The sequence below is a fragment of the Carettochelys insculpta genome, chromosome 3 (genome assembly GCF_033958435.1).
Source record: "Carettochelys insculpta isolate YL-2023 chromosome 3, ASM3395843v1, whole genome shotgun sequence".
NCBI classification, from domain to species: domain Eukaryota; kingdom Metazoa; phylum Chordata; order Testudines; family Carettochelyidae; genus Carettochelys; species Carettochelys insculpta.
In genome coordinates, this window is record NC_134139.1 from 200,806,552 (window position 1) to 200,829,464 (window position 22,913).

The 22,913-nt window shown below is 46.5% G+C and overlaps 1 protein-coding gene across 1 annotated transcript in view; it reads right to left on the bottom strand.

The window, feature by feature from the left end:
* XKR5 (XK related 5) overlaps positions 1-22,913 on the bottom strand; it is a 42,690-nt gene that overhangs the window by 5,233 nt on the left and 14,544 nt on the right. The window contains exons 3-7 of the mRNA XM_074989157.1: positions 15,163-15,361; positions 11,118-11,301; positions 5,270-5,451; positions 2,229-2,438; positions 292-461 (exon numbers count right to left, since the gene is read on the bottom strand). Of these exons, the coding sequence (XP_074845258.1) occupies positions 292-461; positions 2,229-2,438; positions 5,270-5,451; positions 11,118-11,301; positions 15,163-15,361 (945 nt within the window). The remainder of the gene's footprint in view (positions 1-291; positions 462-2,228; positions 2,439-5,269; positions 5,452-11,117; positions 11,302-15,162; positions 15,362-22,913) is intronic.

Consider the following 22,913-nt stretch of genomic DNA (forward strand, 5'->3'; position numbering starts at 1 on the left):
AGGGCAGAGACCAATTAATTACAAGGGTCAGGAAGTTAGCATCATCCCAGGGAGCACTGCTGTTAGAAGTAGGGGATGGAGAAAAGGCGCTCCTGAAGCATTAGGTGAAGGTCACTGCTGGAAGCCCCTCTTACTGTTTATTATTGCTGGACTATACAGGAAGACTGTAACATACACAGAAGCAGCCATGGCCCTTACTGAACAGGGCTTACAGTTAGTTTAGTTCAGTTCTTAATTTTTTGCTGTTATTAGAAATGGACGATAAGAGCCAAAAAGAGACCAAGAACTCACCACATAAAACACAGCCACTCTGTACTTCGAGGGGCCAGCCTGGAAATTAATGTAGCAGAAGATGTACACGGCCCCCACCAGGAAGTTGAACAGTCTCCAGTGGCAGGAATGTGAGATAATGTCTGTTTGCTGAGACACCAGCCAGAAGGACATCACTAGCCAGTGAGCACCTGGGCAGGGAAGGCAGAGAATTAAAATTAAGTGAGTTGTCATGATGAGCGTAGGGGAAGCTAGCAACTTGCACACATCAGCAGATGGGGGACCACTACCCAGAAGCCCTGGGGCGGGGAAGATCACTGCCAGGATCGGCATGCAAAGGAACTGACTCTCTTCTTGTACCGCATCCTGCAGGGCAACATACGGAAAGCTTTCCCTGTGTTGTGCCAGTCCTGGATGGGAGAGGAATTGCAGCTTGCAGGACTTTCAAGCCAAAACTGTTCACAAGCTGCCTATTTCCCAAAAAGAACAGATGAAACCTGGATTTGCCAACATCTAGGGCACATCTACACTGCAGAGAAGAGCCCTCAGCACTGAGTCTCAGAGCCTAAGTCAGCAGACTCGCCCTTGTGGGGCTAAAAACAACTGTGCAGACAGTGGGGTCTGGGCGGGAGCCTGAGGTCTGAAGCCTAACGAGGAGGAAAGGTTGCAGAGTCCAGGCTTCATCCCTAGTGGGATGGTCTAGGCCAGTGTTTCTGAAACTATGTTTTACAGGACATTGGTGTTCCATGAACAGCTTGCAGGTGTGCTGCCAGCATTTGGAAAAATAATTCAAAGTTTTACAATAAACAACCATTTTACAATAACAGTAATGGAAAACACTGAATCAATTTTATTTCTACATCTCGTGAGAGTGGCAGCACTCTGGCAACACAGCAAGGTTGATTACCATTGTGCCAGCCTCCTCTGATCTTCTATCTCCACAACAGCACAGCAACTAGCAACTATGTGTGGCACATAAATATATATATATGTATATGTATATATCTCCTGTTATTAAAATCAAATACGATGTTATTTTTTCATTGCTACGATACCCGATTAAATTACTTCATTTTGGTTTTGCTGTACAGTAAACCCTCAAGTTATACAGAGTTATGTTCCTGCAACCCTGGTGTAAATCGAATTTTTGCGCAAGTCATGGGGCGGAGGTGGGAGCTGAACAGACCACCAGGCTGGTCAGTTTCCTGGCTGCTTCTCCATGCCTTCCCCCCCATGGCGCAGCTGTCAGGTTGACAGCCCTGAGGCTGGAAGAAGGCAGGAAGAAGGGGCTACACAGCAGCTTCAAGTTGTGCTTAACTTGCCTTAATGTGAGTTACATTCAACTTGAAGCTATATATGTCAAGGGTTTACTACATACGTTGTTGGGTTTTTTTTTTTGTTGACTGACAACTTTTTGTCAAGAAAAGTTTTCCTCGGTGTTCAACAAAAAAAAAATTCACTGGTTTGTGTTCTGTGGTCTCAGAACATTTAAGAAACACTGGCCTAGGCTACTATTTTTAATCCCTCACCCCAAATTTACTGACGGGGGTTCCGAGACTCAGTGCTGTAGGTCTTTCCTAGAAGTGTCAACACACCTCTCAGGGGTGAGAGAAACAGACTGTTCACAAATCCACATTAACTGCTGATAATGGGCCACATCCTCAATGACTGAACAGACCTTGTCAACTCTGGCCCTCCCCTTGACTGAGACTCCCTCTTTAAACCCTCCTCTGTAACGCCCCCCCCACTCACGCATCTGACGAAGCTGGTCTTTGCCCCCAAAAACTTATGCTCCAAATTATCAGTTAGTCTATAAATGCCAAAGGATTTCTTGTTGTTTTTGAAGATAGACTAACTTGGCTACCTCTCTGATACCTGACTCCACCTAGTGGCTGTTCACAACAGGTGCGGTTAATAGTCTTCACGGTCACAAGCATGCACAGGAGATCTCATCTTACCTGCTGCGACAAAAACCCATACAGGATAGACTCTGGCAAACAGCACCAGGGCCATGACCCTCGTTCCTAGCATTCCTGTCCTCCACAGCAACTGGCACAGGAGGGCAGCCGCCGGCATGGAGAGATGACCTGGTTTCATCAGGCAAGTAAAGCGGCTATAAGCAACCAAAGACCAGGAGAGGGAGAGCAAGGACAGTCCAGCGCTCACACCTACAAGACATTATTCACAAGGGGTCAGAAATCCACAGCACCTTCATTTCATTGGGCAGATTGTTTTCCCTCCAGCTGGTGCACTTTACCCCAAGTTTCCTCTGCTGGCCTGAGCTCCGTTAAATCCTCACCCCGCTTTCTCTCCTTCCATCTCCCCAAAGTTATTCATTTTGTTAGGATTAAAATTGTGTGTAAGAGACCATCAATCTTTTGACAAACGTGTTCATGCTACTACACTCCCGTGCAACAAGCACCATTCTACCTCACCGGTACAGGCACAGCTCTAATCTAACTTCACTCATATCTCCCCACCCATCCTCCACTGCAGGGGCGCTCATTCATGTCTCCCGCCACCACCTGCCTGAGCTGGGACCCTGACCACTTCTTTCTGAGTTGGGGTTTTTTAGACTGCACAGCTGCCTGGCTAAACCAGATAGCCCCTGCAAGCCGGGCTGCCTAGCATCCAGGCCCTGAGTTTTACTTTCCGAGGTTGAGGAACAGCGTATTGCCCTCAGTTACCACCCAGCTCCTTCTGAGCAAGCGTGTTTATTTTTAAGGTAAAAGCACCATAGAGAAAACAGAATAAAATAATACAGATTTAAAGCCACATGAAACATACTCACTATCACCCACCCATCTTATGCGGCTCTCATAGGCCAGTCCTCCCAACCCTTCCCCTTGGACAGAAGTCCTCTCCTTTGCTGATCAGAAAGAAGCTCACAGGTCAACTGAGGCTCATTCTCAGATACCAAAGCCCCCTTCTTTGTTCCCAAGTCTCTAGAAAACCCAGCCTGAGCCAGTCTATGCAACTCCCTCCAGAGGGTGGAACCTGTTTAGTCTCAGTGATTCGCCTCAGCTTCCCCACCTTCAAGCCCATTTTTAGGTCCCAGAAATAGCCTGGGTACCTCTCCAGGGGACAGAACACAATTACACAGAAACCACTCATGGATTTAGTTCCACAGTTCCCAAAGACACTCCACATGGTTGCAGTCTCTCTCACAAGTACATTCTACTACACACAGAGGCAGATTGAAAGAAAACAGAGAGAACCCTTGGCGAGTGTGAGGCAAGCTCCTAGCACAGCTGAGTTTTCGATTCCCACCTACGCACACAGTAGGGATACCACAGGCCGTGAGTAGCAGGGCAAACTTAGCTCATCCTCCCACGCCCCTCAGTAGGAGGAACCAGAAGTTCCTCTAGGGTGTTTCTACTACTGAAGTACAGTGAGCAGCCTGTGCATTAATTTTCCCATTTGCAAAACAGAGCTGACCCATCACTGCCTTTGTAAAGCATTGGGAAAGATGCTGGAGAGCGCTGACCACCATAGTTCCATGGTGTCCAACCAGTTCTGAAGCAGTAACCATTGAGTGTCTGTCACACTGACTTCTCTCCAACATGCTGAGAGCACTGATTTTATCTGGCTGAGCGTTCATTATGCACCTGATGACAGCCAGATTCACATCAACCGGGGAGGTAGAACACCCTTTGGGTACAAGGACAGAGGCTCTACGCCCATTGCAGGAGATAATTACAGCAGAAAGGGATCTAGGGGTTATAGTGGACCACAAGCTAAATATGAGTCAACAGTGTGATGCTGTTGCAAAAAAGGCAAACATGATTCTAGGATGCATTAACAGGTGTGTTGTGAACAAAACACGAGAAGTCATTCTCCCACTCTACTCTGCACTGGTTAGGCCTCAGCTGGAGTAGTGTGTCCAGTTCTGGGCACCGCAGATCAGGAAGGATGTGGAGAAATTGGAGAGGGTCCAGAGGAGAGCAACGAGAATGATCAAAGGTCTAGAGAACATGACCTATGAAGAAAGGCTGAAAGAATTGGGCTTGTTTAGTTTGGAAAAGAGAAGATCGAGGGGGGACATGATAGCAGTTTTCAGGTATCTAAAAGGGTGTCATAAGGCAGAGAGAGGGAACTTGTTCTTCCTTGCCTCTGAGGATAGAACAAGAGGCAATGGACTGAAATTGCAGCAGGGGAGGTTCAGGTTGGACATTAGGAAAAAGTTCCTAACTGTCAGGGTGATCAAACACTGGAACGAATTGCCAGGGGAAGTGGTAGAATCTCCATCACTGGAGATATTTAAGAAGAGGTTAGATAGGTGGCTTTCAGGGATGGTCTAGAAAGTGCTTGGTCCTGCCATGAGGGCAGGGGGCTGGACTCGATGGCCTCTCGAGGTCCCTTCCAGTCCTACTATTCTATGATTTGCCTGGAGATAAACAGAACATTCCATCTCAAATGGCAAAGAAGCTATAATGTCTATCCCAAAAATCAGTCCTCAAGCCATCCTCCCCTCCCCACAACCTAGTGATTAACTCCTCCAGGGACAGGACAAGCACAGGCTTCACGACCACCATTTGTCCTGTCACACACAGAGCCACAGTTTAATTCCCAATCTCTCTGCTGTGGCCTGAGCTAGCCATGCAGCACAGGCTACTGAGTAGCAATCATGCTTCAGGCAGACCAAGGAGTGAGGCAGACAAGATTTGGGTGTTTTCTATTGGAAGGAACACCTGATAGGAATAAGGGGATTTCGACGTTTTAGACTTTTGAAGTTCCACAGCTGGCAGCATGCTAACGAGGCGCTGAATATTAGTATTCTCTGATTTGGCCATTAGCATGGCCATTGTGAAGTTTTGCCCAAGTGTGGACATAGCCATTGTTCTGAATAAATTTTACTCCACTTAGTCTACAATATGGTCCTTCATCCAGAGAGTCCACTCCCGCTCCCTGTGCCCATCCACCTGGGATAGATGAGAGGAAAAGGGTCCATCACACCCATCATGGCTTCCCTTCTACACTTAGCACATGCCCCACCTACCTGGCACAAGGCCAGTTGGTTCCACTGCCACAAAAACATAGCTCTGCATCAACAGGTGGGGCAAGGTCTGCAGCAGGCCTTCCAGGAGCTGCAGAACAGACAGGTCACCCTGCTGCATGAGAAGATCTCCAGCCGTGCAGCTTCTTCCAGCCTTCACCTCTGTCCACAGAGCGTCCCAGTGCCTGAAAGAGTCAAAAACCATGATCAGGGCTGTTCGGGGCAAAGGAATGGTGTTCAGTTTGGATCATACTTCCACTAACTTTACAGTGGAATTCTACTGCTTTGGATGTACACAAGTGAGACTCAGAGGAGAATTAGGCCCTTTGGACTCTGTGCATTGCTTGGCCTGGTGTAAAGTGATAATATCCTAAGCCAGGGGCATTTCACACCCAGCGTAAATGACTACGTGTCATTTGAAACAACAGCAGAACTAGAGCTCTTAACTCTATACTTCTCTGTAAAGCACTTAGCAAATGGCTGGTGCTAGATAAGTAATTCTGAGCAGGAACTACAGAGGATAACATTATTAAATATGAAGAAGTCCTGTGGCACCTTATAGACTAACAGATATTTTGGAGCGTAAGTTTTTGTGGGCAAAGACCCGCTTTGTCAGATGCATCTGATGAAGTAGGTCTTTGCCCATGAAAGCTTATGCTCCAAAATATCTTCTAGTCTATAAGGTGCCACAGGACGACTTCTTGTTCTCGAAGATACAGACTAACAGGGCTACCTCTCCGATACTGATTATTAATATGCACGCTAATTATACTCTCTTGTGACTTCCCTGACAGGTGCCCGAGTGCATCACAGTTTACAAATCTGCACTCCCTATCCAGAACAACTATCTTATCAAGTTCATTATTAGGACCTTTAGCTAAGCCATTAACACTGGAACAATTTTGATCAATGACTTGTGACTGATATCCCTTGGATGTAATTTATTTCACACCTGTAATCTTGTAGAGGTGTTTAATTAAGGTAAATACTGGGATTTTGCAATAAACTGTATACACACAGTAAATACAACCCTCTGGCAGTTGGGCCCTTAGCCAGAAACTGTTTACTTTTATACTTCAGGCATATACACATATTCCTATCAGACACACTGAGTTTAATGAACACATGGAGCGTCAAGAAATGAATAATCCCTTCAAGGCTGTCAAGAAGTGACAGTGTAAAAGCTGGTAAGTCCAATGTTTAGCCTTCTTCCTCCAACACCCTTTTGTCTGCAGAAATTCATACAATGGGCATTTTTCCACAATGCAATAAGAGATCCCTAATCCCTCAGCACTAAAACCAATCTGCTCCACAACTGTGTTTTATAAAGGCCTTGTCTATAGACAGAAAGATTGCTGTATCAACTTCACATCAGATGTTACATCAAGGCAGATAAAATGGTGCAATGCTATATGTGCACCAAGTTGGTTTCAGAGGGTTCTATTTTCACCATTAACAGTGTCCCCTAATTATTGTATTTCAAAGACTTTTGCATGGTTTGTGACCAAGGTCAGGTCCCACCTACATGACAAAATGGAACAGTTCTGTAACCAGCTTCCTAGACTAAGCAGTTGTAGGACAGATGTAGTTTGGTCATTTAATCCATCCTTCTTGCAGTGTGCAGCAACATCCCCTTCAATTCGTTCTCCAATAGCTGTTACTTCCAGCACCTTATTGGACACCTTTCTGGATGTCATTTGTCAGGCAGGGCTCCAGTTCAACCATATAAGCTAGAGCAGCAGTTCCCACACTTTTCAGCATCACACCCCCCTTTTGGACTTCTGAGAAACCTTACACCCCCACCCCACCTCTTCTTGATCATCATCCAACCTCCCTTTCAACAAAAAGTTCAATTTGTAATTTAAAATTTAAAAGAAATATAAAAACTTGGTATAAAATTTTATCTAAAAATAAAAATAGGCACAAATAGTTTTCCTTGGCCCAAAAATTCAATAAAAATATAATTTAACATCAGAAATAGTGGAAACAAAATGAATTCAATGTGAAGGATGATGCTACATTTTCCTCATGAGTTGGGAAATCCTGGGTTGAAAGATGAAAGTGCACAATGCAAATAGTTTTTGATATCCAGTCAATTTCTTTGCTTGGTTTTAATGTGACTAAACTTGAAAAGCTTTTTTCACAGAGGTACATTGATGAAAACGGAAGAATACTACGTACTGCTTCTTCTCCGACCTTTGAGTACATTGGGAAATATTTTATCCAAAATTCCTCCAAGCTTCAGTTTTCAAAATTATCTTTTGCACTTGAATCATATTTTATTTCGAGTGCTTGTTCTTGCAATATTTACGGCAATGAATCAACATCAACGTTGAATGGATTGCATACTAATTTATGAATGGGGTTGTCAGAAAAGTTGTCTGTAAAATAGCAGATGAATTCGTCAGCAAGGCAGTCCAGATGAGACATTTTGTTCTTCACATCCTCTTCTTTACAGAGTTCTTGGAAACTTTCATTTTCAGTGAGAGATGAAAATATCAGAAAATACAAAAAGTTAGGTGTCTCAGTTTGCGTTTGACATTTCCAAAGCTGGATTCTGTGTAAACGCTTTGATGGCATTGTGGTACACTACAAAGTTTGCTGCACTGTTTTCTTGCAGCTTCAAAATGAGTTTCTTCAAAGATTCAAAAATGTCCATGAGGTATGCCAGTGAAAGTTGACGCATTTGGTCCACAAATGCATGATGTCACTCTTCTTTTTTCTGTTGTTTGAGGAAAATTTCCACTTTGTCTTTAAGTTTGAATAATCTTGAAAGCATGGTCCCTTTAGAAAACCATTGTACCTCCAGGTGAAACAAGAGTTTTATGATCTGCTCCCAAATCCATGCAAAGGGCTGTAAAAGTCTTATTTAAAGTGTTTTTCTTCAAAAACTGACAACTTTGATGGCCAAATTCAGCAGGTCACATAGGTCATCTGGAAGGGTTTTAGCAGCCAATGCTCCTCTGTGTATGACAGTGAACTATGGCTACAGCTGGATTTTTTTTCTTTCACCAATGTCACAAATCCAGAGCAAGAGCCAAGCATCACCAGAGCACCACCTGTGCATACGCCAACCAGTTTTCCCCATGAAAGTCTATTTTCTTTAAAAAAGTTGGAAATGGTTTTCCTAACATCAGAAGCCTTTGATATGGTCAATTCATTTGAAAAAGCCGTTCTTCTTTCACAGTTCCATTGCTAACTAGTCGAACACAGAAAAGCAACTAACAGCATTGCGCTACATCAGTGGTCTTGTAGCACTGAAATGTGAAAAAAGGGGAAGCCAACACTGCCTCCACAACTCGAAGTTTAAGATCTTTCACGAGGTCACTGATGTGATGTTTCATGAAATTATCAGAAAGCAAAATTTCCGATAGTTTTTTTTCTTGCTTTCGACACCAAACACAACATCAGCTGCTTTCAACAAGCAAGGCTTCACAAGAGTTTCTCTGATTATGTGCGCTTTCTGGGATTTAACATTGAGTAATGACCGTTCATAAGATGCTTCTACTGCTTTGGGCGACGCTTGATGAAAAGCTCTGGTAGTGTTCAGCTTCACGTGTTTCAAATTGTGAAGTTTAGCAGCAAAAAGCTCTTTTGGCTTGTCTGTCAAAGAGCTGTGGTTCTTTGTCAAGTGGCACTCAAGACGACTAGGTCTCAAGGCGTCATTGCAGAGAACTGTGTGGCACACCACGCACTGAGGATGATCGATCCTGATTTTTTTCCATGACAGTGAAGCCATACGCAATATAGTCTTCATCAGATATCCTTTTATTAATCGCAGCCACAATATATTAACTCAAAAAAGCTATAAAAATAATTTTCCTGTGGGAGTTCAGGTTGGGGTGTCTGTTGGGCTCAGGGAAGCGGGGTGGGAGTATGATGGGCTCAGGACACAGGATTTGCAGTATGAGGATTGTGCACTAGTTTTGTGGCAAAAAAGACTGGGGATGTGAGAGGCTCAGGTCAGAGGGTTCCAGCGTAAGACAGGCTCGGGACTGAGGTGCGTGTGTGAAGATGCAGGGCGTTACGATACTGTGGTCAGATCGATTTGGGGCTTGTTGGCCAGGCTTCATTTTTAAATATGGCCAACACACAACATTTCAGCAGTGTCTTTATTTATGGGAGGGACAGGGAACCTGTACTCTTGAGGATCTGCTGCTTGAGCAGCTGGAGCTGGCCCAGACCCGGCACTCCCACTCCTGCCCTCACCGCCCCCCCACGCAGGAAGGCAGCAGGCAGAAGGAAGTCACCAGCGGGCAACATGACCCAGCTTTTCAGGAAACACATCAGCTGTTTGGGGAGGGGAAGCAGCCCATGTGCTTCCTAAGATGCCCGCTCTGGCATGCAGCTGTGGACCTTCCCCCCTTGACACAGCACAGGAAGCTGGCACTGCCTCCATTTTCGAAGGACGTAATGTCAGTGCGGGCTCTTTCTTGGGACGGGGGGATTGATCGGAGGGGCTGGGTCGCCTCACCCCACCCCCGGAGTTTCCTCACGTCCCTCCAGTTTGGGAACCTATAGCAATGGGTGGAATTCCTGGGTCATATTCCCTGGCTTGTGCTATGCAGGATGTCAGACTAGGTAAATCCACCTTGGCCTAAAAAGACAGCAGTGACAGTTTCTCCCCATACATCTGCTAATTGTCTGAGAATGACTAATTGCTTTAAGAGAAGCATGTGGTTGTCGTGTGGCAAGGAGAACCGCTGCAATAGGTATGTCTTTCTGTAGTGTAGGAGTGGATATCTACTGATACACAGTGGCCATGTCTAAACTAGCTGCTAACGTCGAAGGGGGCATGGTAATTAGGGAGGTGCGAGAGTACTAACGAAGCACTGCGGTACATATGCAGCACTTCACTAGGCCAAATTTCCCTCACGGCAACTTTGAAGTGCTGATTTGCATGTAGCTGCAGGTACTTGGAAGTGCCCGGGCTCCTTCAAAGTCCCTTTGCTCCTCAAAATTTTGAGGGACTTCGAAGTACCCGCAGCTGACTTGCGGCTACACGCAAGCCAGCACTTTGAAGTTTCACAGTTCAAATGTGCCGCAGGGGAGATTTAGCCTAATGAAGTGCTGCGTATTCACTGCAGCACTTCATTAGTAATCTCCCAACACCCTAATTACCAGGTCCTCTTCAAAGTTGGGGCTAGTCTACATGCAGCTAGTGACAAAAAAGGAGTCTCTTAACTGAAGAGTTGTATGCAAGACACAAGAGGAATATTTAAGTGGACCACAAATTGAGCAAGTGTCAATGTGATGAGGTAACTGTCCCTCAACTCAGCACTGGTAAGACCTCAGCTAGACTGCTGTGACCAATTCTGGGATGCCCACTTAAGGAAAGATGTGAGCAAACTGGAAAGTCCAGAGGACAGCAACAAAAAAGCTGAAAGGATTAGAGGAAAAGTTAAGATACCAGGGTATGTTTAGTCTTTGGGAAAGAAAACTGAGGGGGGGGACCTGTCTAAGCACAGGGGACTGGACGTGAGGCCCTTCTGAGATCTCTTTCAGCCTGATGTTCCGATAATGTTGGCTGAAGGATCAGCTTTGTACAACGACAGCAAGATGGTTCAGTCATTTGTGAGACCAATGCCCACAGAAAACAGGGTTCTACTGTAATTAGAAATTAAGTTAGCAACTTTTTAGTAGACGGTGTTTATACATCATCCTGTGGCTTGAAATCTCAGTGGGCCATAGGAAAGTCCTACTCCTACACTACAGAAAGACATACCTACTGCAGCGGTTCTCCTTGCCACACGACAACCACACACTTCTCATACAAGGTACATCTACTTGTCCTCAGAAGTTCAGATCCCAAACCTCCTAAGTCTTCTGAGGGTAGGAGTTGTTTGCTCACCGCTTCCAAATCCCCAGCTGCAGCAGGTGCACAATCACCAACCAGCCGCAGCTTCTGTGCCCATCTGCCCGGAACCAAGAGAAGCTGAGGAACTGCACAACATAGTCAGGTAAAAGCAAGGCAATGGTCAACCAGCCCCAGAGGTACTGTCCAGAGAGAAGATAATGGATGATGGCGGAGACTCCTGAAAAAGGGAAAAGAAACAATATGATCAGTGATGACACATATAGTACTGCTCCACCTTGGGTCTAACAGTGTACCAGCCTTTGGGGTCCTAAATCACATCTTACCCCAAGTACAGTCACTCTTCCTCCCACACCACTGCTTATGCCTGGGCAAAGCTCCCCAGCCAGATCCACAGAGGTGCTACATCAAACTCACCCCTCCCACAACAACTACACAATGCTCAGCCTTTGTGCGGCAAACTCTGCTTGTTATAGTCAGCATAAGCATCTCACGGTTACCTTAAGCTCCCTCAGCCCACATCTTTTGAACCCATCCAATGTCTACAGCCTTAAACTTAGGTTTCACGTTCTCTGGCTCACGGTCTTTTTCATTATCTGCTTGTATAACATGGGGGCCCTGATCCATAGATGGAGCCTCTCTAGGCACAACATCCATACAAATTAATAATAAAAAGAAGTCCTCTGTTTCTAAAGCAAGGGATGATTCAGATTAGGTTTTCAATATGCGTTTAACTCTACTACAGAGAGGTTTTGCCCCCCTTTCTTAACAGGTTTGGAATTGTATTTCTAAGTGTTGGTTAATGGGTAATAGAACGGTGCCTGTTACCTTTATCCCAGTTACACACTGTAAGCTCTTCCGAGCAGTGGCTATTGCTATCTCTTGCCATGTATGCCCCTGGCATAACGGGGTCTCAGTCCATGACTGGGCTTCCTAGGCAGTAGAGCAATACGAACCACAAATAGATAAATTATACTCTCTCCTCAATTTAACCAAAGCCTTTTAAACAAGTAGAAGACTGACTGCTTCCTGGAGGGTGCGTGTACAGCAATCTACAGGTTACACCTCACTAGTCTGGCACTCTCTCATCCAGCAACATCTGTAATCTGGCATGATTTTAGTTAGCTGGGCGACCATTTATTATGGATGTGGCCATGTTTCCTGTGGTCCCATAAAGTTTGTTTTCATTTACCAGTCCTGCTTCTCCATGTTCTGTGTTGTTATTTGGCTCTAATATACTCCTAAATGTCTGCTAAGAGCCCAATGAGCAGCAGAAATGTTGGTAATGCTGCTAGACACTATTGATTTCCTGTGGTCCAACAAATTCTCTCATTCGGCAGTGGTCAGGTCTGAGAGTGCCAGACTAGAGAGGTTCAAACCGTGCTATGTCTTTTAGAAACTTTGCTTCTACCTGTGAGTCTGTTTGTTCGAGAACTCTTCCTAAATGGTAAGAGCTAAGATCACCACATTTGGTATGCAACTTCTTAGCAGAACTTAAAGCAAGGAAAGGGTTTGGTTGTGCTAGGACAATGGGATGTGCCTGGAATTTGATTGTTTCTCATAAAATGGAAAGGGGAAGGGGTCTGGTTGGAGGGACAGTTATACTGAATAACCACAGGGGGGCAGCAAGGGGCCAGAGATGAGGATCAGCTCGAACCCCAGCTACCTACTACTATTGGAAGGAAATAGTGAGAGAGGCATCAGACACCAACGGGCGCTGAGCCCAAGGTTATTGATGATGATGATGACCTACTACTATGTATTTCAGAGTTTGTCTGCCGGTCTGTCCCCAACCCAGGGGACATGCATCCCACACCCAGCCGTGCCCATTGCAGATGCAGTAACCAGGGACAAGTATCAGAAGAGTAGCCATGTTAGTCTGTATCCGCAAAAAAAAAAACCACACACACACACACCAACAACAACGAAAAAAAAAGAGAAGTCCTGTGACACCTTATAAACTAACAGAGATATTGGAACATAAGCTTTTGTGGGCAAAGACCCACTTCGTCAGATACAGCTGGTAAAATGGATCTTTGCCCACAAACGCTTATGCTCCAATATATGTTAGTCTAAGGTGCCACAGGACTTCTTGTTGTTCTAACCGTGGACAGGAGCTTCTCATCTGACCCCAGGCTGCTATGGTGAGAGAGAGATTGGGCTGACCTCTCTCCCAGAAGCAGCCTGCATCCTGCCCTCCTCATCCCCAGCCCCAGCAAAGACAACCAAAACTTCACTGAGGACCCAAATAACACTGGGTAAAACTTCCAGTAAACTAGTAAACACCACAGCTCTCTCATACTGCACTCTTTATTGGTACATTAGATACGTTAGTGCTTTAAGCTGGCAGGGGCAGGGAAGGAAGGACACAGCACTGTCACTCCCAAGTAAGGGTCCAGGAGAGAAGAGTGACCTGCATAAGGTTTAGCAAGCCGGTGACACGAACCAAATCCAGGTCTGAGTCCCAGTCAAGTGCTGTATCACTTAGACACCAACTTCTTTGTCCCCGCAAGAGAGAAGTAATAATTTCCATCTGCTCTTCTCTGTTGTCCTCTACAATCAGCAAAGGGTCTGGAATAACTGGAGACACCCAGGAACAGCTCAGGCAAATCCGATCCTAATTAATCCCCCAAACTCTGGACTTGCGTAAGTCCAGGATTCTGGTGCAGGCCTGTCCCTGAAAACACATTTCAATCCGCAGAATTGGGCAAACATACTGAGTACAGCAGTGGGGGAAAGGAGGCAACAACCAAGCCAGGAGAATTAGCCTGCCCAGCACAGGGAGTGAAGATTCTCCTGGGCACCTGCCTGCCCTGGTAGGGGTCCTAAAGCAGTGGTGGGGAGCCACTGATCCACAGGAAAATTAGTCAGAGGCCACACACAGAAGTGTGAAGCAACATCTCTTCCCCCAGCCTCTCCCCCCACAACAAAAACCACCACCAAAAACTTCACTGAGTTGGCTCCCAAATGAGAAGGGGAGGGAAAAAAAAAGCCCCCACCAAAACTCACTTAACTCAGGGTGCTGGGGCTCTGCTTGCTTTTCAGCCCCAGGGGCATAGACAACATGGAAGGTGCGTATGTGCCAAGGCTTGGAGACTTTGCCGGAGGCTAGAGCACCCCAGACCACCCCACTGTGTGTGTGGGGGGGAAGCCCTAAACCTTACTGAGGCTGGGCCAAAGTAAACTGAGGGCCAGATCTGGCCTGTGGGCTGTATATTCCCCACGGTTGCCTTAGAGCAAGGTGGGGGGTGCAGGCCCCCTTTCGGGGTGTGTGTGTGTGTAGTTTCATACTGTGCATGCAGCATGATCGGCTGCTGGGTGTCAGGCTCATCCAGCTCATTACAAACGCTGGGATGTGTTACTGTTTTGCTCTAGCTGCATTCACATTTATACACCAATTAAAGTCTTTACAGTCTGCACGCCTATTTTCCGACAGGTGCTGAAAGGGCGTGTGGTTTTTTTCCCCTTCATACAACATAACAGAAACGTCCGTGGAGTTTGGCTGACAAGAGGCAGTTTGGGGGGGTGGGCTGCTAACTGCAGGGACCCAAAGTGGGGCGGACATAACAAACTCGCTCACCGCCGCCCTAAGGCCTGAGCGCGGCAGCTCGGGGTGCGGGGGGCGCTGCAGCACGCCAGGACTTGACGGGGTCTCCGTTACGTCCAGGCGTTCGCTGGGGTCAATGGCTCAGACACCCCCACTGCGAAAGCTGGTGCGGAGCCGTGCAGCCCGCCCAACACCAGGCGGCAGCAGGAGCCCGGCACGCCCAGGGTTAAAGATTTTAAAAACCTGCGCGCGCGCCGCCAGCTCTTCCCTCCGTGCAGGGCCCGATCCCCAGCCCCTATCAGGGCAATCCGGCCGGCAGCGTGCACGCCCCGCGGCAGGGCCGGGGCCAGCTGCCGCGCAGCCCCTTTTCCGGCCGCGCTGCCTGGGGCGAAGGGGGTGCACGCCCCAGGGGTGCAGCGCAGTTGCAGGCGAAGGCGCGCCCGCCCCGCGCCAGGGAGCAGCTGCAAGGACGGGGTTGCAAGCGCGTGAGAGCCGCGGGCTGGGGCGTAGGCAGCCGGGGGCGGGGAGACTCACGCGCGCTCCGCTCCGCCGCCAGCAGCAGGAACCACAGTCCCGCGAAGACCACGCGCATCCTGCCTCGGCCGGTGCAAGGAGCCGCCCGGCAGAGGGGCGCTTCTCGGCCGCGCTCTTCCCACCCCTTAAAGGGCCAGCGAGCCCCACGCAGAGCTTGGCCTCCGGTCTCAATAACGCTCAGCCGCGCCTCGCGCCGCCTCTTTAGAGGCGGTGGGGGGAGGGGGTCCCGGAGCTCCGGCCCTGCAGAGGGCAGGTGTGGTAGTTGCGTTTGCACGGGCAGCAGATGCCCCTTGTGCGCACAGTTGCATTGGGGGAGGGGGAGCAGAAACGCAGAGTGATCCTGATGGCCCGGGGGGGGGGGGGTGCATGCGCAGAGGAGGGCCTCACACCTCTTCCCAGGGAAGCCAGCCTGGGGAAGTGGGGAGGCTGGGGCAGCCCTGGACACTGGGCCCCGGAGAATGGCTGTGGCTGGGAAGGGGAAAATGTGTCCAGAGGTGGGAAGACCCACCTGCAAGAGGCAAGAACAAAGGGTGTTGCCTGTGCCTGTCTGGATCCCACCCCAGAACCAGCCTGAGAGCTCCCAGCCAGCGGGCTGGCTGAGAATCAGCAAAATGCAGAACTGGCACAGACCTTCACTGGCCATCTTATTTAGTTGTACTTCACGCCTGGCAGGGTCTAGATCCAGAGCACCCATGACAAGTGTTTGTCTAACCCAGGGTCTCAAACTCACAGCCTGGGGATCATCAATGGCCAGAGCACATTTGTAACTGGGCAAGGGGAGGGTGTCTCCCTACACTGTTCCTAAGACTTACCCATCCTGCAACTGACCCACACTCTGCCCTGAATGGAGTCCCATCCACAAAAGAGGCAGCCTCAAGGATTATGCAGGGGCCCTCATGTGGGGAGACAGCAGCATTTGGGTCCCCACAATCCCCAAGACAATGTTCCTTGGAGGACCAGGTGCCAGGTGGGGTGGTGGCTGGAAAGTGGGGAGCTTGGGAAACAGGTACAGACATGCCACCAGGCCTCTGGGACTCCCAGGCCAGGATTGCATAGGGGGTCCAGTAATAGATGCTTCATGAGTCATGTGTTTGAGTCCCCCTGTTCTAATCTTTTCTTAAAAGCTGTCAATGATGAAGATTGTGCAGCACCCCTAGGCAATTTGTTCTGGTGTTCTGCTACCTTGGCAGGAACTCTTTCCTGATGTCTAGCCTTCTCTTGCTGCATTTTAAGGCCAAGGTGTCTCATCCTGTCCTCCGTGGCTAAAGAGAGCAATTTCTCGCCCTTTTACCCTGCTGTTGTGTCCCTCCTCACTCTTATCTTCTTCAGACTCAAAAGCAACCCAAGTTTTTCAATGTTTCCTCCAGTTTGTCCATATCTTTCCTGAAGGCTGGTGCCTAGAACAGGACACGGTATTCCATTTGAAGCTTTATCACTGCTGAACACAGAAGAATTATTTCCCCTTATTTGCTTCCAACAGTCCTGCTAATATATGCCAGACTAAGGATGACTTTCTTTTCCTTTTTTTCCCCTTCCATTGCTGATTCATATTTAGTCTGTGATCCACTACAACCCCAGATCCTTTTCTGCGGTACCTCTTCCAGGGCAGTCATTTCTCATTAACCTTCGTGTGTCTACAACGGGGTTTAGGTCAGCAGAACTTTGCTCACAGGCAGGTGAAAAAATCCACCTCTTTGAGCACGATAGCTGTCCTGACTTAAGTTGTTTAACAGAGCCTAAGTGACTTGCCAAGGTCACACAAGAAGTCTGTGACACAGTAGGGACTAGAACCTTGGTCTCACAAAGCCTGCATGGGAAGCATTAGCCACTGGACTCACCTGCCTTTGTGGGTATTGATGCACACCCATCTCCTTAGTCCTCCTGCCACTCTATGTAGGAACTAGCTGAGGTCCTGTTGTCATAGCCATATGGGAAGTGGGGGACAGCTGCAATTCCTGACACCTCTTTGCAAGCCCCAGAGAGTTATGCCCTCCAGGTTGTGAACCTCTGTTTTAGAGGAGCAAGGCGCACTACATACCAGTGCATACTTTAATATAATGATCATTTATTAAGGGACCAATGAAACACCAGGCTTGGACCCTGCTGCATTATGGAAGCACAGAATCACTAGCATGCCTGAGACTGCTCTTCTGCTTTTCTTTGCTTCCCACATCAGCAGGGTCTCTACATTTTCTTCTTTCGATCATCATCATCATTGATACAGCAGTTTCCCATCCCATGATGGCATCGGCCAACATATGTTTCAATGTGGTGACACAGGGTGTGTCGGCACACGCCATTCAGTCTCCTGCATCGTCCCGTGCCTGGGAAAGGAAACAAGCGTGTCAGAATTCTCATCTCATTGATATTAGTGCTCAGCTGGGGAGGCAAAACATGCTACTGAGAATTAGCAAACTAGCTAAACTCTGGCTGGCCACAAGAACACTCCATAGGAGAAGGAGGAGGCTCAGTGGGAGGCAGGACTAGGTCAGGACTCTTGATATTTCATGTCTATATTAGACTTCATCTTCCCCTGACCCCAGAACTAAATAGTAATGGTAATTCAGGGGATTATATTTTTGATGTGCAAATAGAACAAAGTCCAGACCAGTAATAAATATACCTGATGCTTTGAAAGGGCATGTTTCACAAAGCTGAACATAGTTCTGAGCCAGTCAGCTGTCAGGAAAAAAATTATTCAGAAAAAAAATGAGTGATAATTGCAAATTGCTTCAAAGCACTTTACTAGATGCCCCAAAAGCCATAATCAAGAAAGGCCATATTGATGAAAAAGACAGCCTGCTCTAGAGGGGAAATGAAAGCTGATATAAAAAATAATATGTAATGAATGGGAGAAAGGGGAAGTAGACAGTAGGGAATATAAATGAGAAGTTAGCAACTGTAGAAAAAGGATAAGGGAAGCAAAGGGATACAAAGAAAAAAGATATGGTTACTGGAGTTAAGGACAGTTAGGAGTTTTTTGAAATATGTATGAAAACAGAATCCTAACAGTTATATTGTCCATTACCAGATGCTAGCCTCTGGCAAAAGACCTCCCAGACGCCCCCAGTTGTGCTACAAAGATGTCTGCAAGAGAGACCTCAGAGAAGTAGACATCGAGCTGGACAAATGGGGAGAACTAGCAGACGACCGCAGCAGATGGAGGCAGGGGTTACACAAGGGCCTTCAGAAGGGCGAGATGAAGATCAGACAGCTAGCAGAGGAGAAGGGAGTGCACAGAAAGCACAATAAGGACTTGCCAGACACCCACTACATCTGCAAGAGATGCAGCAAGGACTGTCACTCCCGTGTGGGTCTTCATAGTCACAATAGACGCTGTAAACGAAGTCCTCAATTGAAACTTTAAAGGGCGCGATCCATAGTCTATGCAGACTGAAGGATGCCTACTACTACCAGATGGAAATGGCACAATTATCACTAATCAAGCAGAAAAGATATACAAGTTCAATATATATTTCTGTTCTGTTTTTTGGAAAAGAAACCCCTGATGATGTAGTTATAACATTTGATTACATGTTTTCCATTTCATTGGTATCTTAGGAGGCTGTTAAACAGCAGCTACTAAAGTAGTTTCTTAAAGCAGCAAGTCCAGTTAACTTGCCTCCAAGAGTTTTAACAGGTCTGCCTGCGGAGTTCACTGGACCATTAATGTTGATTTTCAATAAGTCTTGGAACAGTGGGTAAGCTGAAGGAGACTGAAAGAAAGTTAATGTGCCAATATTTTAAAAAAGTGTAAACTGGACAATTCATGTAATTATGGGTCTGTCAGGATACATCTACACTACAGAAAAGATTGGCTCTGCTATGGTTGATCTTACAGGGTTTGATTTAGTGCTTCTAGTGGGGATGCATTAAATTGAACTTGCAGGGCCCCCCCAGCCATCAACCATGGTACTCCTCCCCAGTTAAAAGTAAGGGAAGTTGATGGGAGCTCAGGCTCCCATTGACCTCCCTTGCCAGAGATGGTGGGGAAGCCCAAATTAAGGTACATTGGCTTTAGCTATGTAATAAACTGGAGCTGGGGAGCAGATGGCAGGGGCTGCTCCAGCCTGGCTGGGCTGCAACACATCCCTCCCCCACCCCCCACCGCAGACTGAGGCTGGAGAAATCTCGGGAGTAGGGACTAATTTGGTGTTTGGTTAAATCCATCTATCCATCGTGTACTATTTGTTATTTTCTACCTCCACTCCCCGAGGAGTTATCTCCCTATAATTACCTCCTTCAGCATCCCCTTTTACCCCTTACTCTAGGATAAGAGTGGGACAGTGACCCTCGGGAGAAGGCTATTTAGCTGAACAGGTTCTCCTATCCTGGCTTGCAAGTTTCCATCTACCAATGGTTTAAATTGTGATAAAAATAGTTCAGGGCAGATCTTCCATTGGGTAAACTGGTATAGTTCTCTTCATGCTGATGGAGCCAAGCTAATATACATAAGCTGAAGAGCACCACCACAAGCGTGATTCTCTATCACCTGGCACTTTGAGGAATGATTTAAACTGCCACAAACTGTGTGTAACGAGCCAGGAAATCAGAATTCTCTACATTCTCAGATCAGAATTCTCCCTTCTGTGTCCGTGATTTGGACAGGTAAGTGGCTGCGCAAGGTGCAAGACAGTGGAGAATCAAGTCTATTGGTTGGTGTTTGATCAGGATTCAGTTCTCTGATGGAGCATTATTTTATGAGCTTAGGTTTACACAGCAAAGTTATATCCAAATAACTATCCTAGCGCCTGCACAATGCAACCACTATTTCAAAATAATTTCAAAATAGCCGTTGTCTTATTTCAAAATTGGTAAACCTCATTCCATGGGGAATAGTGCCTATTTCAAAATATGCCAGAGTGCATCCAATGGCTCCATCCTGGAATAGGCTCTATGTGTGTAGACACTGTATTTCGATATAGCTAAGAGCTATTTTGAAATGCATTTTTGTGTGTAGCAGCATTATTTCAAAATAAGGCTGCTGTGCAGACATACCCTCAGTCTCTTTCTCCCTTCTCTTCATCAGTCCCAAGCTTACCTGAACCGCCTTGGAAGAAGAAAAGAACAAGAAAAAGAATGCAAAGGCCCTTCATGATGGCTGGGGTTCAGCTGGGATGGGTGCCTCTCTGGGGAGAAGAGAAGAAAAGGCAGAATGAGCTGGAGATTTTAAGTATAATGGTGAGAACACCCCTTCCCCCACCCAGGGGTGCCATTTCAGATTTTGGCTGCGGGGGGCGGGAGGCAACTTTAACTATGGTTCCAGGGCTACTTGGGCTCTTGAAAACTCTTGTTTTCTGGCAGATAATTTAGCAATTAGCTGATAAGCCTCATGTCTCAACTAATTCCTATATAAAAGAAAGTCAAATAAATATTAGACTCACTTAGCTCTAATAATAACATGTTCTGACATCTTGTGGCAAGTCACTTAAGAGGTACAGGTAGGTTAAGAATTTTAATATATATTCTTGCTTTGTTGCTAGCAGAAGAGAGAGAGGCCCTACCAGAATGCCTGGGTTCTATCTCAGCTCTGGGAGAGGATGGGGAGAGGGTATCTTGTGGTTTATAGCAAAATTCTATGTGAGAATATCTGAATGGCCATACTGTGTGAGACCAAAGGTCCATCTAGCCCAGTATCCTATCATTTGATAGTAGCTGATGCCAGGTGCTTCAAAGGGAATGAACGCAACAGACAGTCTGTTGGGTGATAAATGGGATTGGAGAGAGGGATTCAATTTCCTCTTTCAAGGAGTCCCTGTGTGAACTTGTCTCAGTCCCTTAATCTCTGCACCTCATTTGAGAAATGAGGTAATTACACTTCCTCGTGCTTTGTCTTGTGTCTTTTGAGTGTAAGTGCTTTGGGGGCAACCTTGCTTTTCTCAGTGAGTTTGTACAGGACTTAGCAAAACAGGCCTTGATCTCAGCTGGATTCTCTAGCGTCTACCACAAGATACATAATAGCAATAATTAAGTTAGCATTTAAAATCATTATATTATGCATAAAATATCATAGAATCATGGAACACTTGAACTGAAAGGGATCTTGAGAGGTCTTCAGTTCCAGTCCCTGCCCTCATGGCAGGACAAGTACTGTCTAGAGCATCCCTGAGAGATGTACGTCTAACCTGCTCCTAAATATCTCCAGTGATGGATATTCCATAACCTCCCTAGGCAATTTATTCCAGCGTTTAACCACCTTGACAGTTAGGAAGTTTTTCCTAATGTCCAACTTAAACCTCTCTTACTGAACTTCAAGCCCATTTTATCTTGTCCTGTCCTCAGGCGCCAAGGAGAAAAATGTTTATCCCTCCACCATGTAACACTCTTTTAAGTAGTTGAAAACTGCTATTATGTCCCCTCATAGTTTTCTCTTTTCTAAACTAAACAAGCACAAATATTTCAGTCTTCTCTCATAGCTCTTGTTTTCTAGACATTGAATCATTTTTGTTGCTCTTCTCTGGACCTTCTCCAGTTTCTCCATATCTTTCTTGAAACGTGGTGCCCATCAACAAAGGCTTTTGGTCATTTCAGACTGGCCAAGAGGTACTGGCTATTCCTCTTTAATGTGACTATATCTCCCACCTGCAGATCTGATGACACTGATGCCTTCTTAGCCCTCACCCTGTTGCCAGCCAGGGCATCAGGTGGCTTAGAGTGCAGCTTTCTGCATCTTGAGAAGATGCCTGGTACAAGAACTCTGCCCTAGCTTGCTGTTTCATTTCAGCATTGAATGAAAGATGGTGGTGCCAATTTTTAAAGCCCTGTTCAATCTGGACTGAGCTTTCTGGGCTCCCTCACCCCTCATAAGAACATAAGAACGGCCATACTGGGTCAGACCAAAGGTCCATCAAGCCCAGCATCCCATCTGCCGACGGTGGCCAATGCCAGGTGCCCCAGAGAAGGAGAACAGAAGACAAGTGATTTATCTCCTGCCATCCATCTCCTGCCCTTGTTATGAAGGCTAGGGCACCATACTTTATCCCTGGCTAATAGCCATTTATGGACCTGACCTGCAAAAATTTATCAAGCTCTTTTTTAAACGATAATAGAGTCCTGGCCTTCACAGCCTCCTCGGGCAAGGAGTTCCACAGGTTGACTGTGCGCTGTGTGAAGAAAAATTTCCTTTTATTAGTTTTGAACCTACTACCCATCAATTTCATTTGGTGTCCCCTAGTTCTTGTATTATGGGAAAAGGTAAATAATTTTTCTATATTCACTTTCTCCACACCATTCATGATTTTATATACCTCTATCATATCGCCCCTCAATCGCTTTTTTTCCAAACTGAAAAGTCCCAGTCTCTCTAGCCTCTCCCCATATGGGACGCTTTCCAAGCCCCTAATCATCTTAGTCGCCCTTTTCTGAACCTTTTCTAATGCCAATATATCTTTTTTGAGGTGAGGAGACCACATCTGCACGCAGTACTCGAGATGTGGGCGTACCATAGTTTTATATAGGGGAAGTATGATATCTTTTGTCTTATTATCGATCCCTTTTTTAATAATTCCTAACATCCTATTTGCCTTACTAACTGCCGCTGCACACTGCGTGGATGTCTTCAGAGAACTATCCACTATAACTCCAAGATCCCTTTCCTGATCTGTCGTAGCTAAATTTGACCCCATCATGTAGTACGTGTAATTTGGGTTATTTTTTCCAACATGCATTACCTTACACTTACCCACATTAAATTTCATTTGCCATTTTGCTGCCCAATCACTCAGTTTGCTGAGATCTTTTTGTAGTTCTTC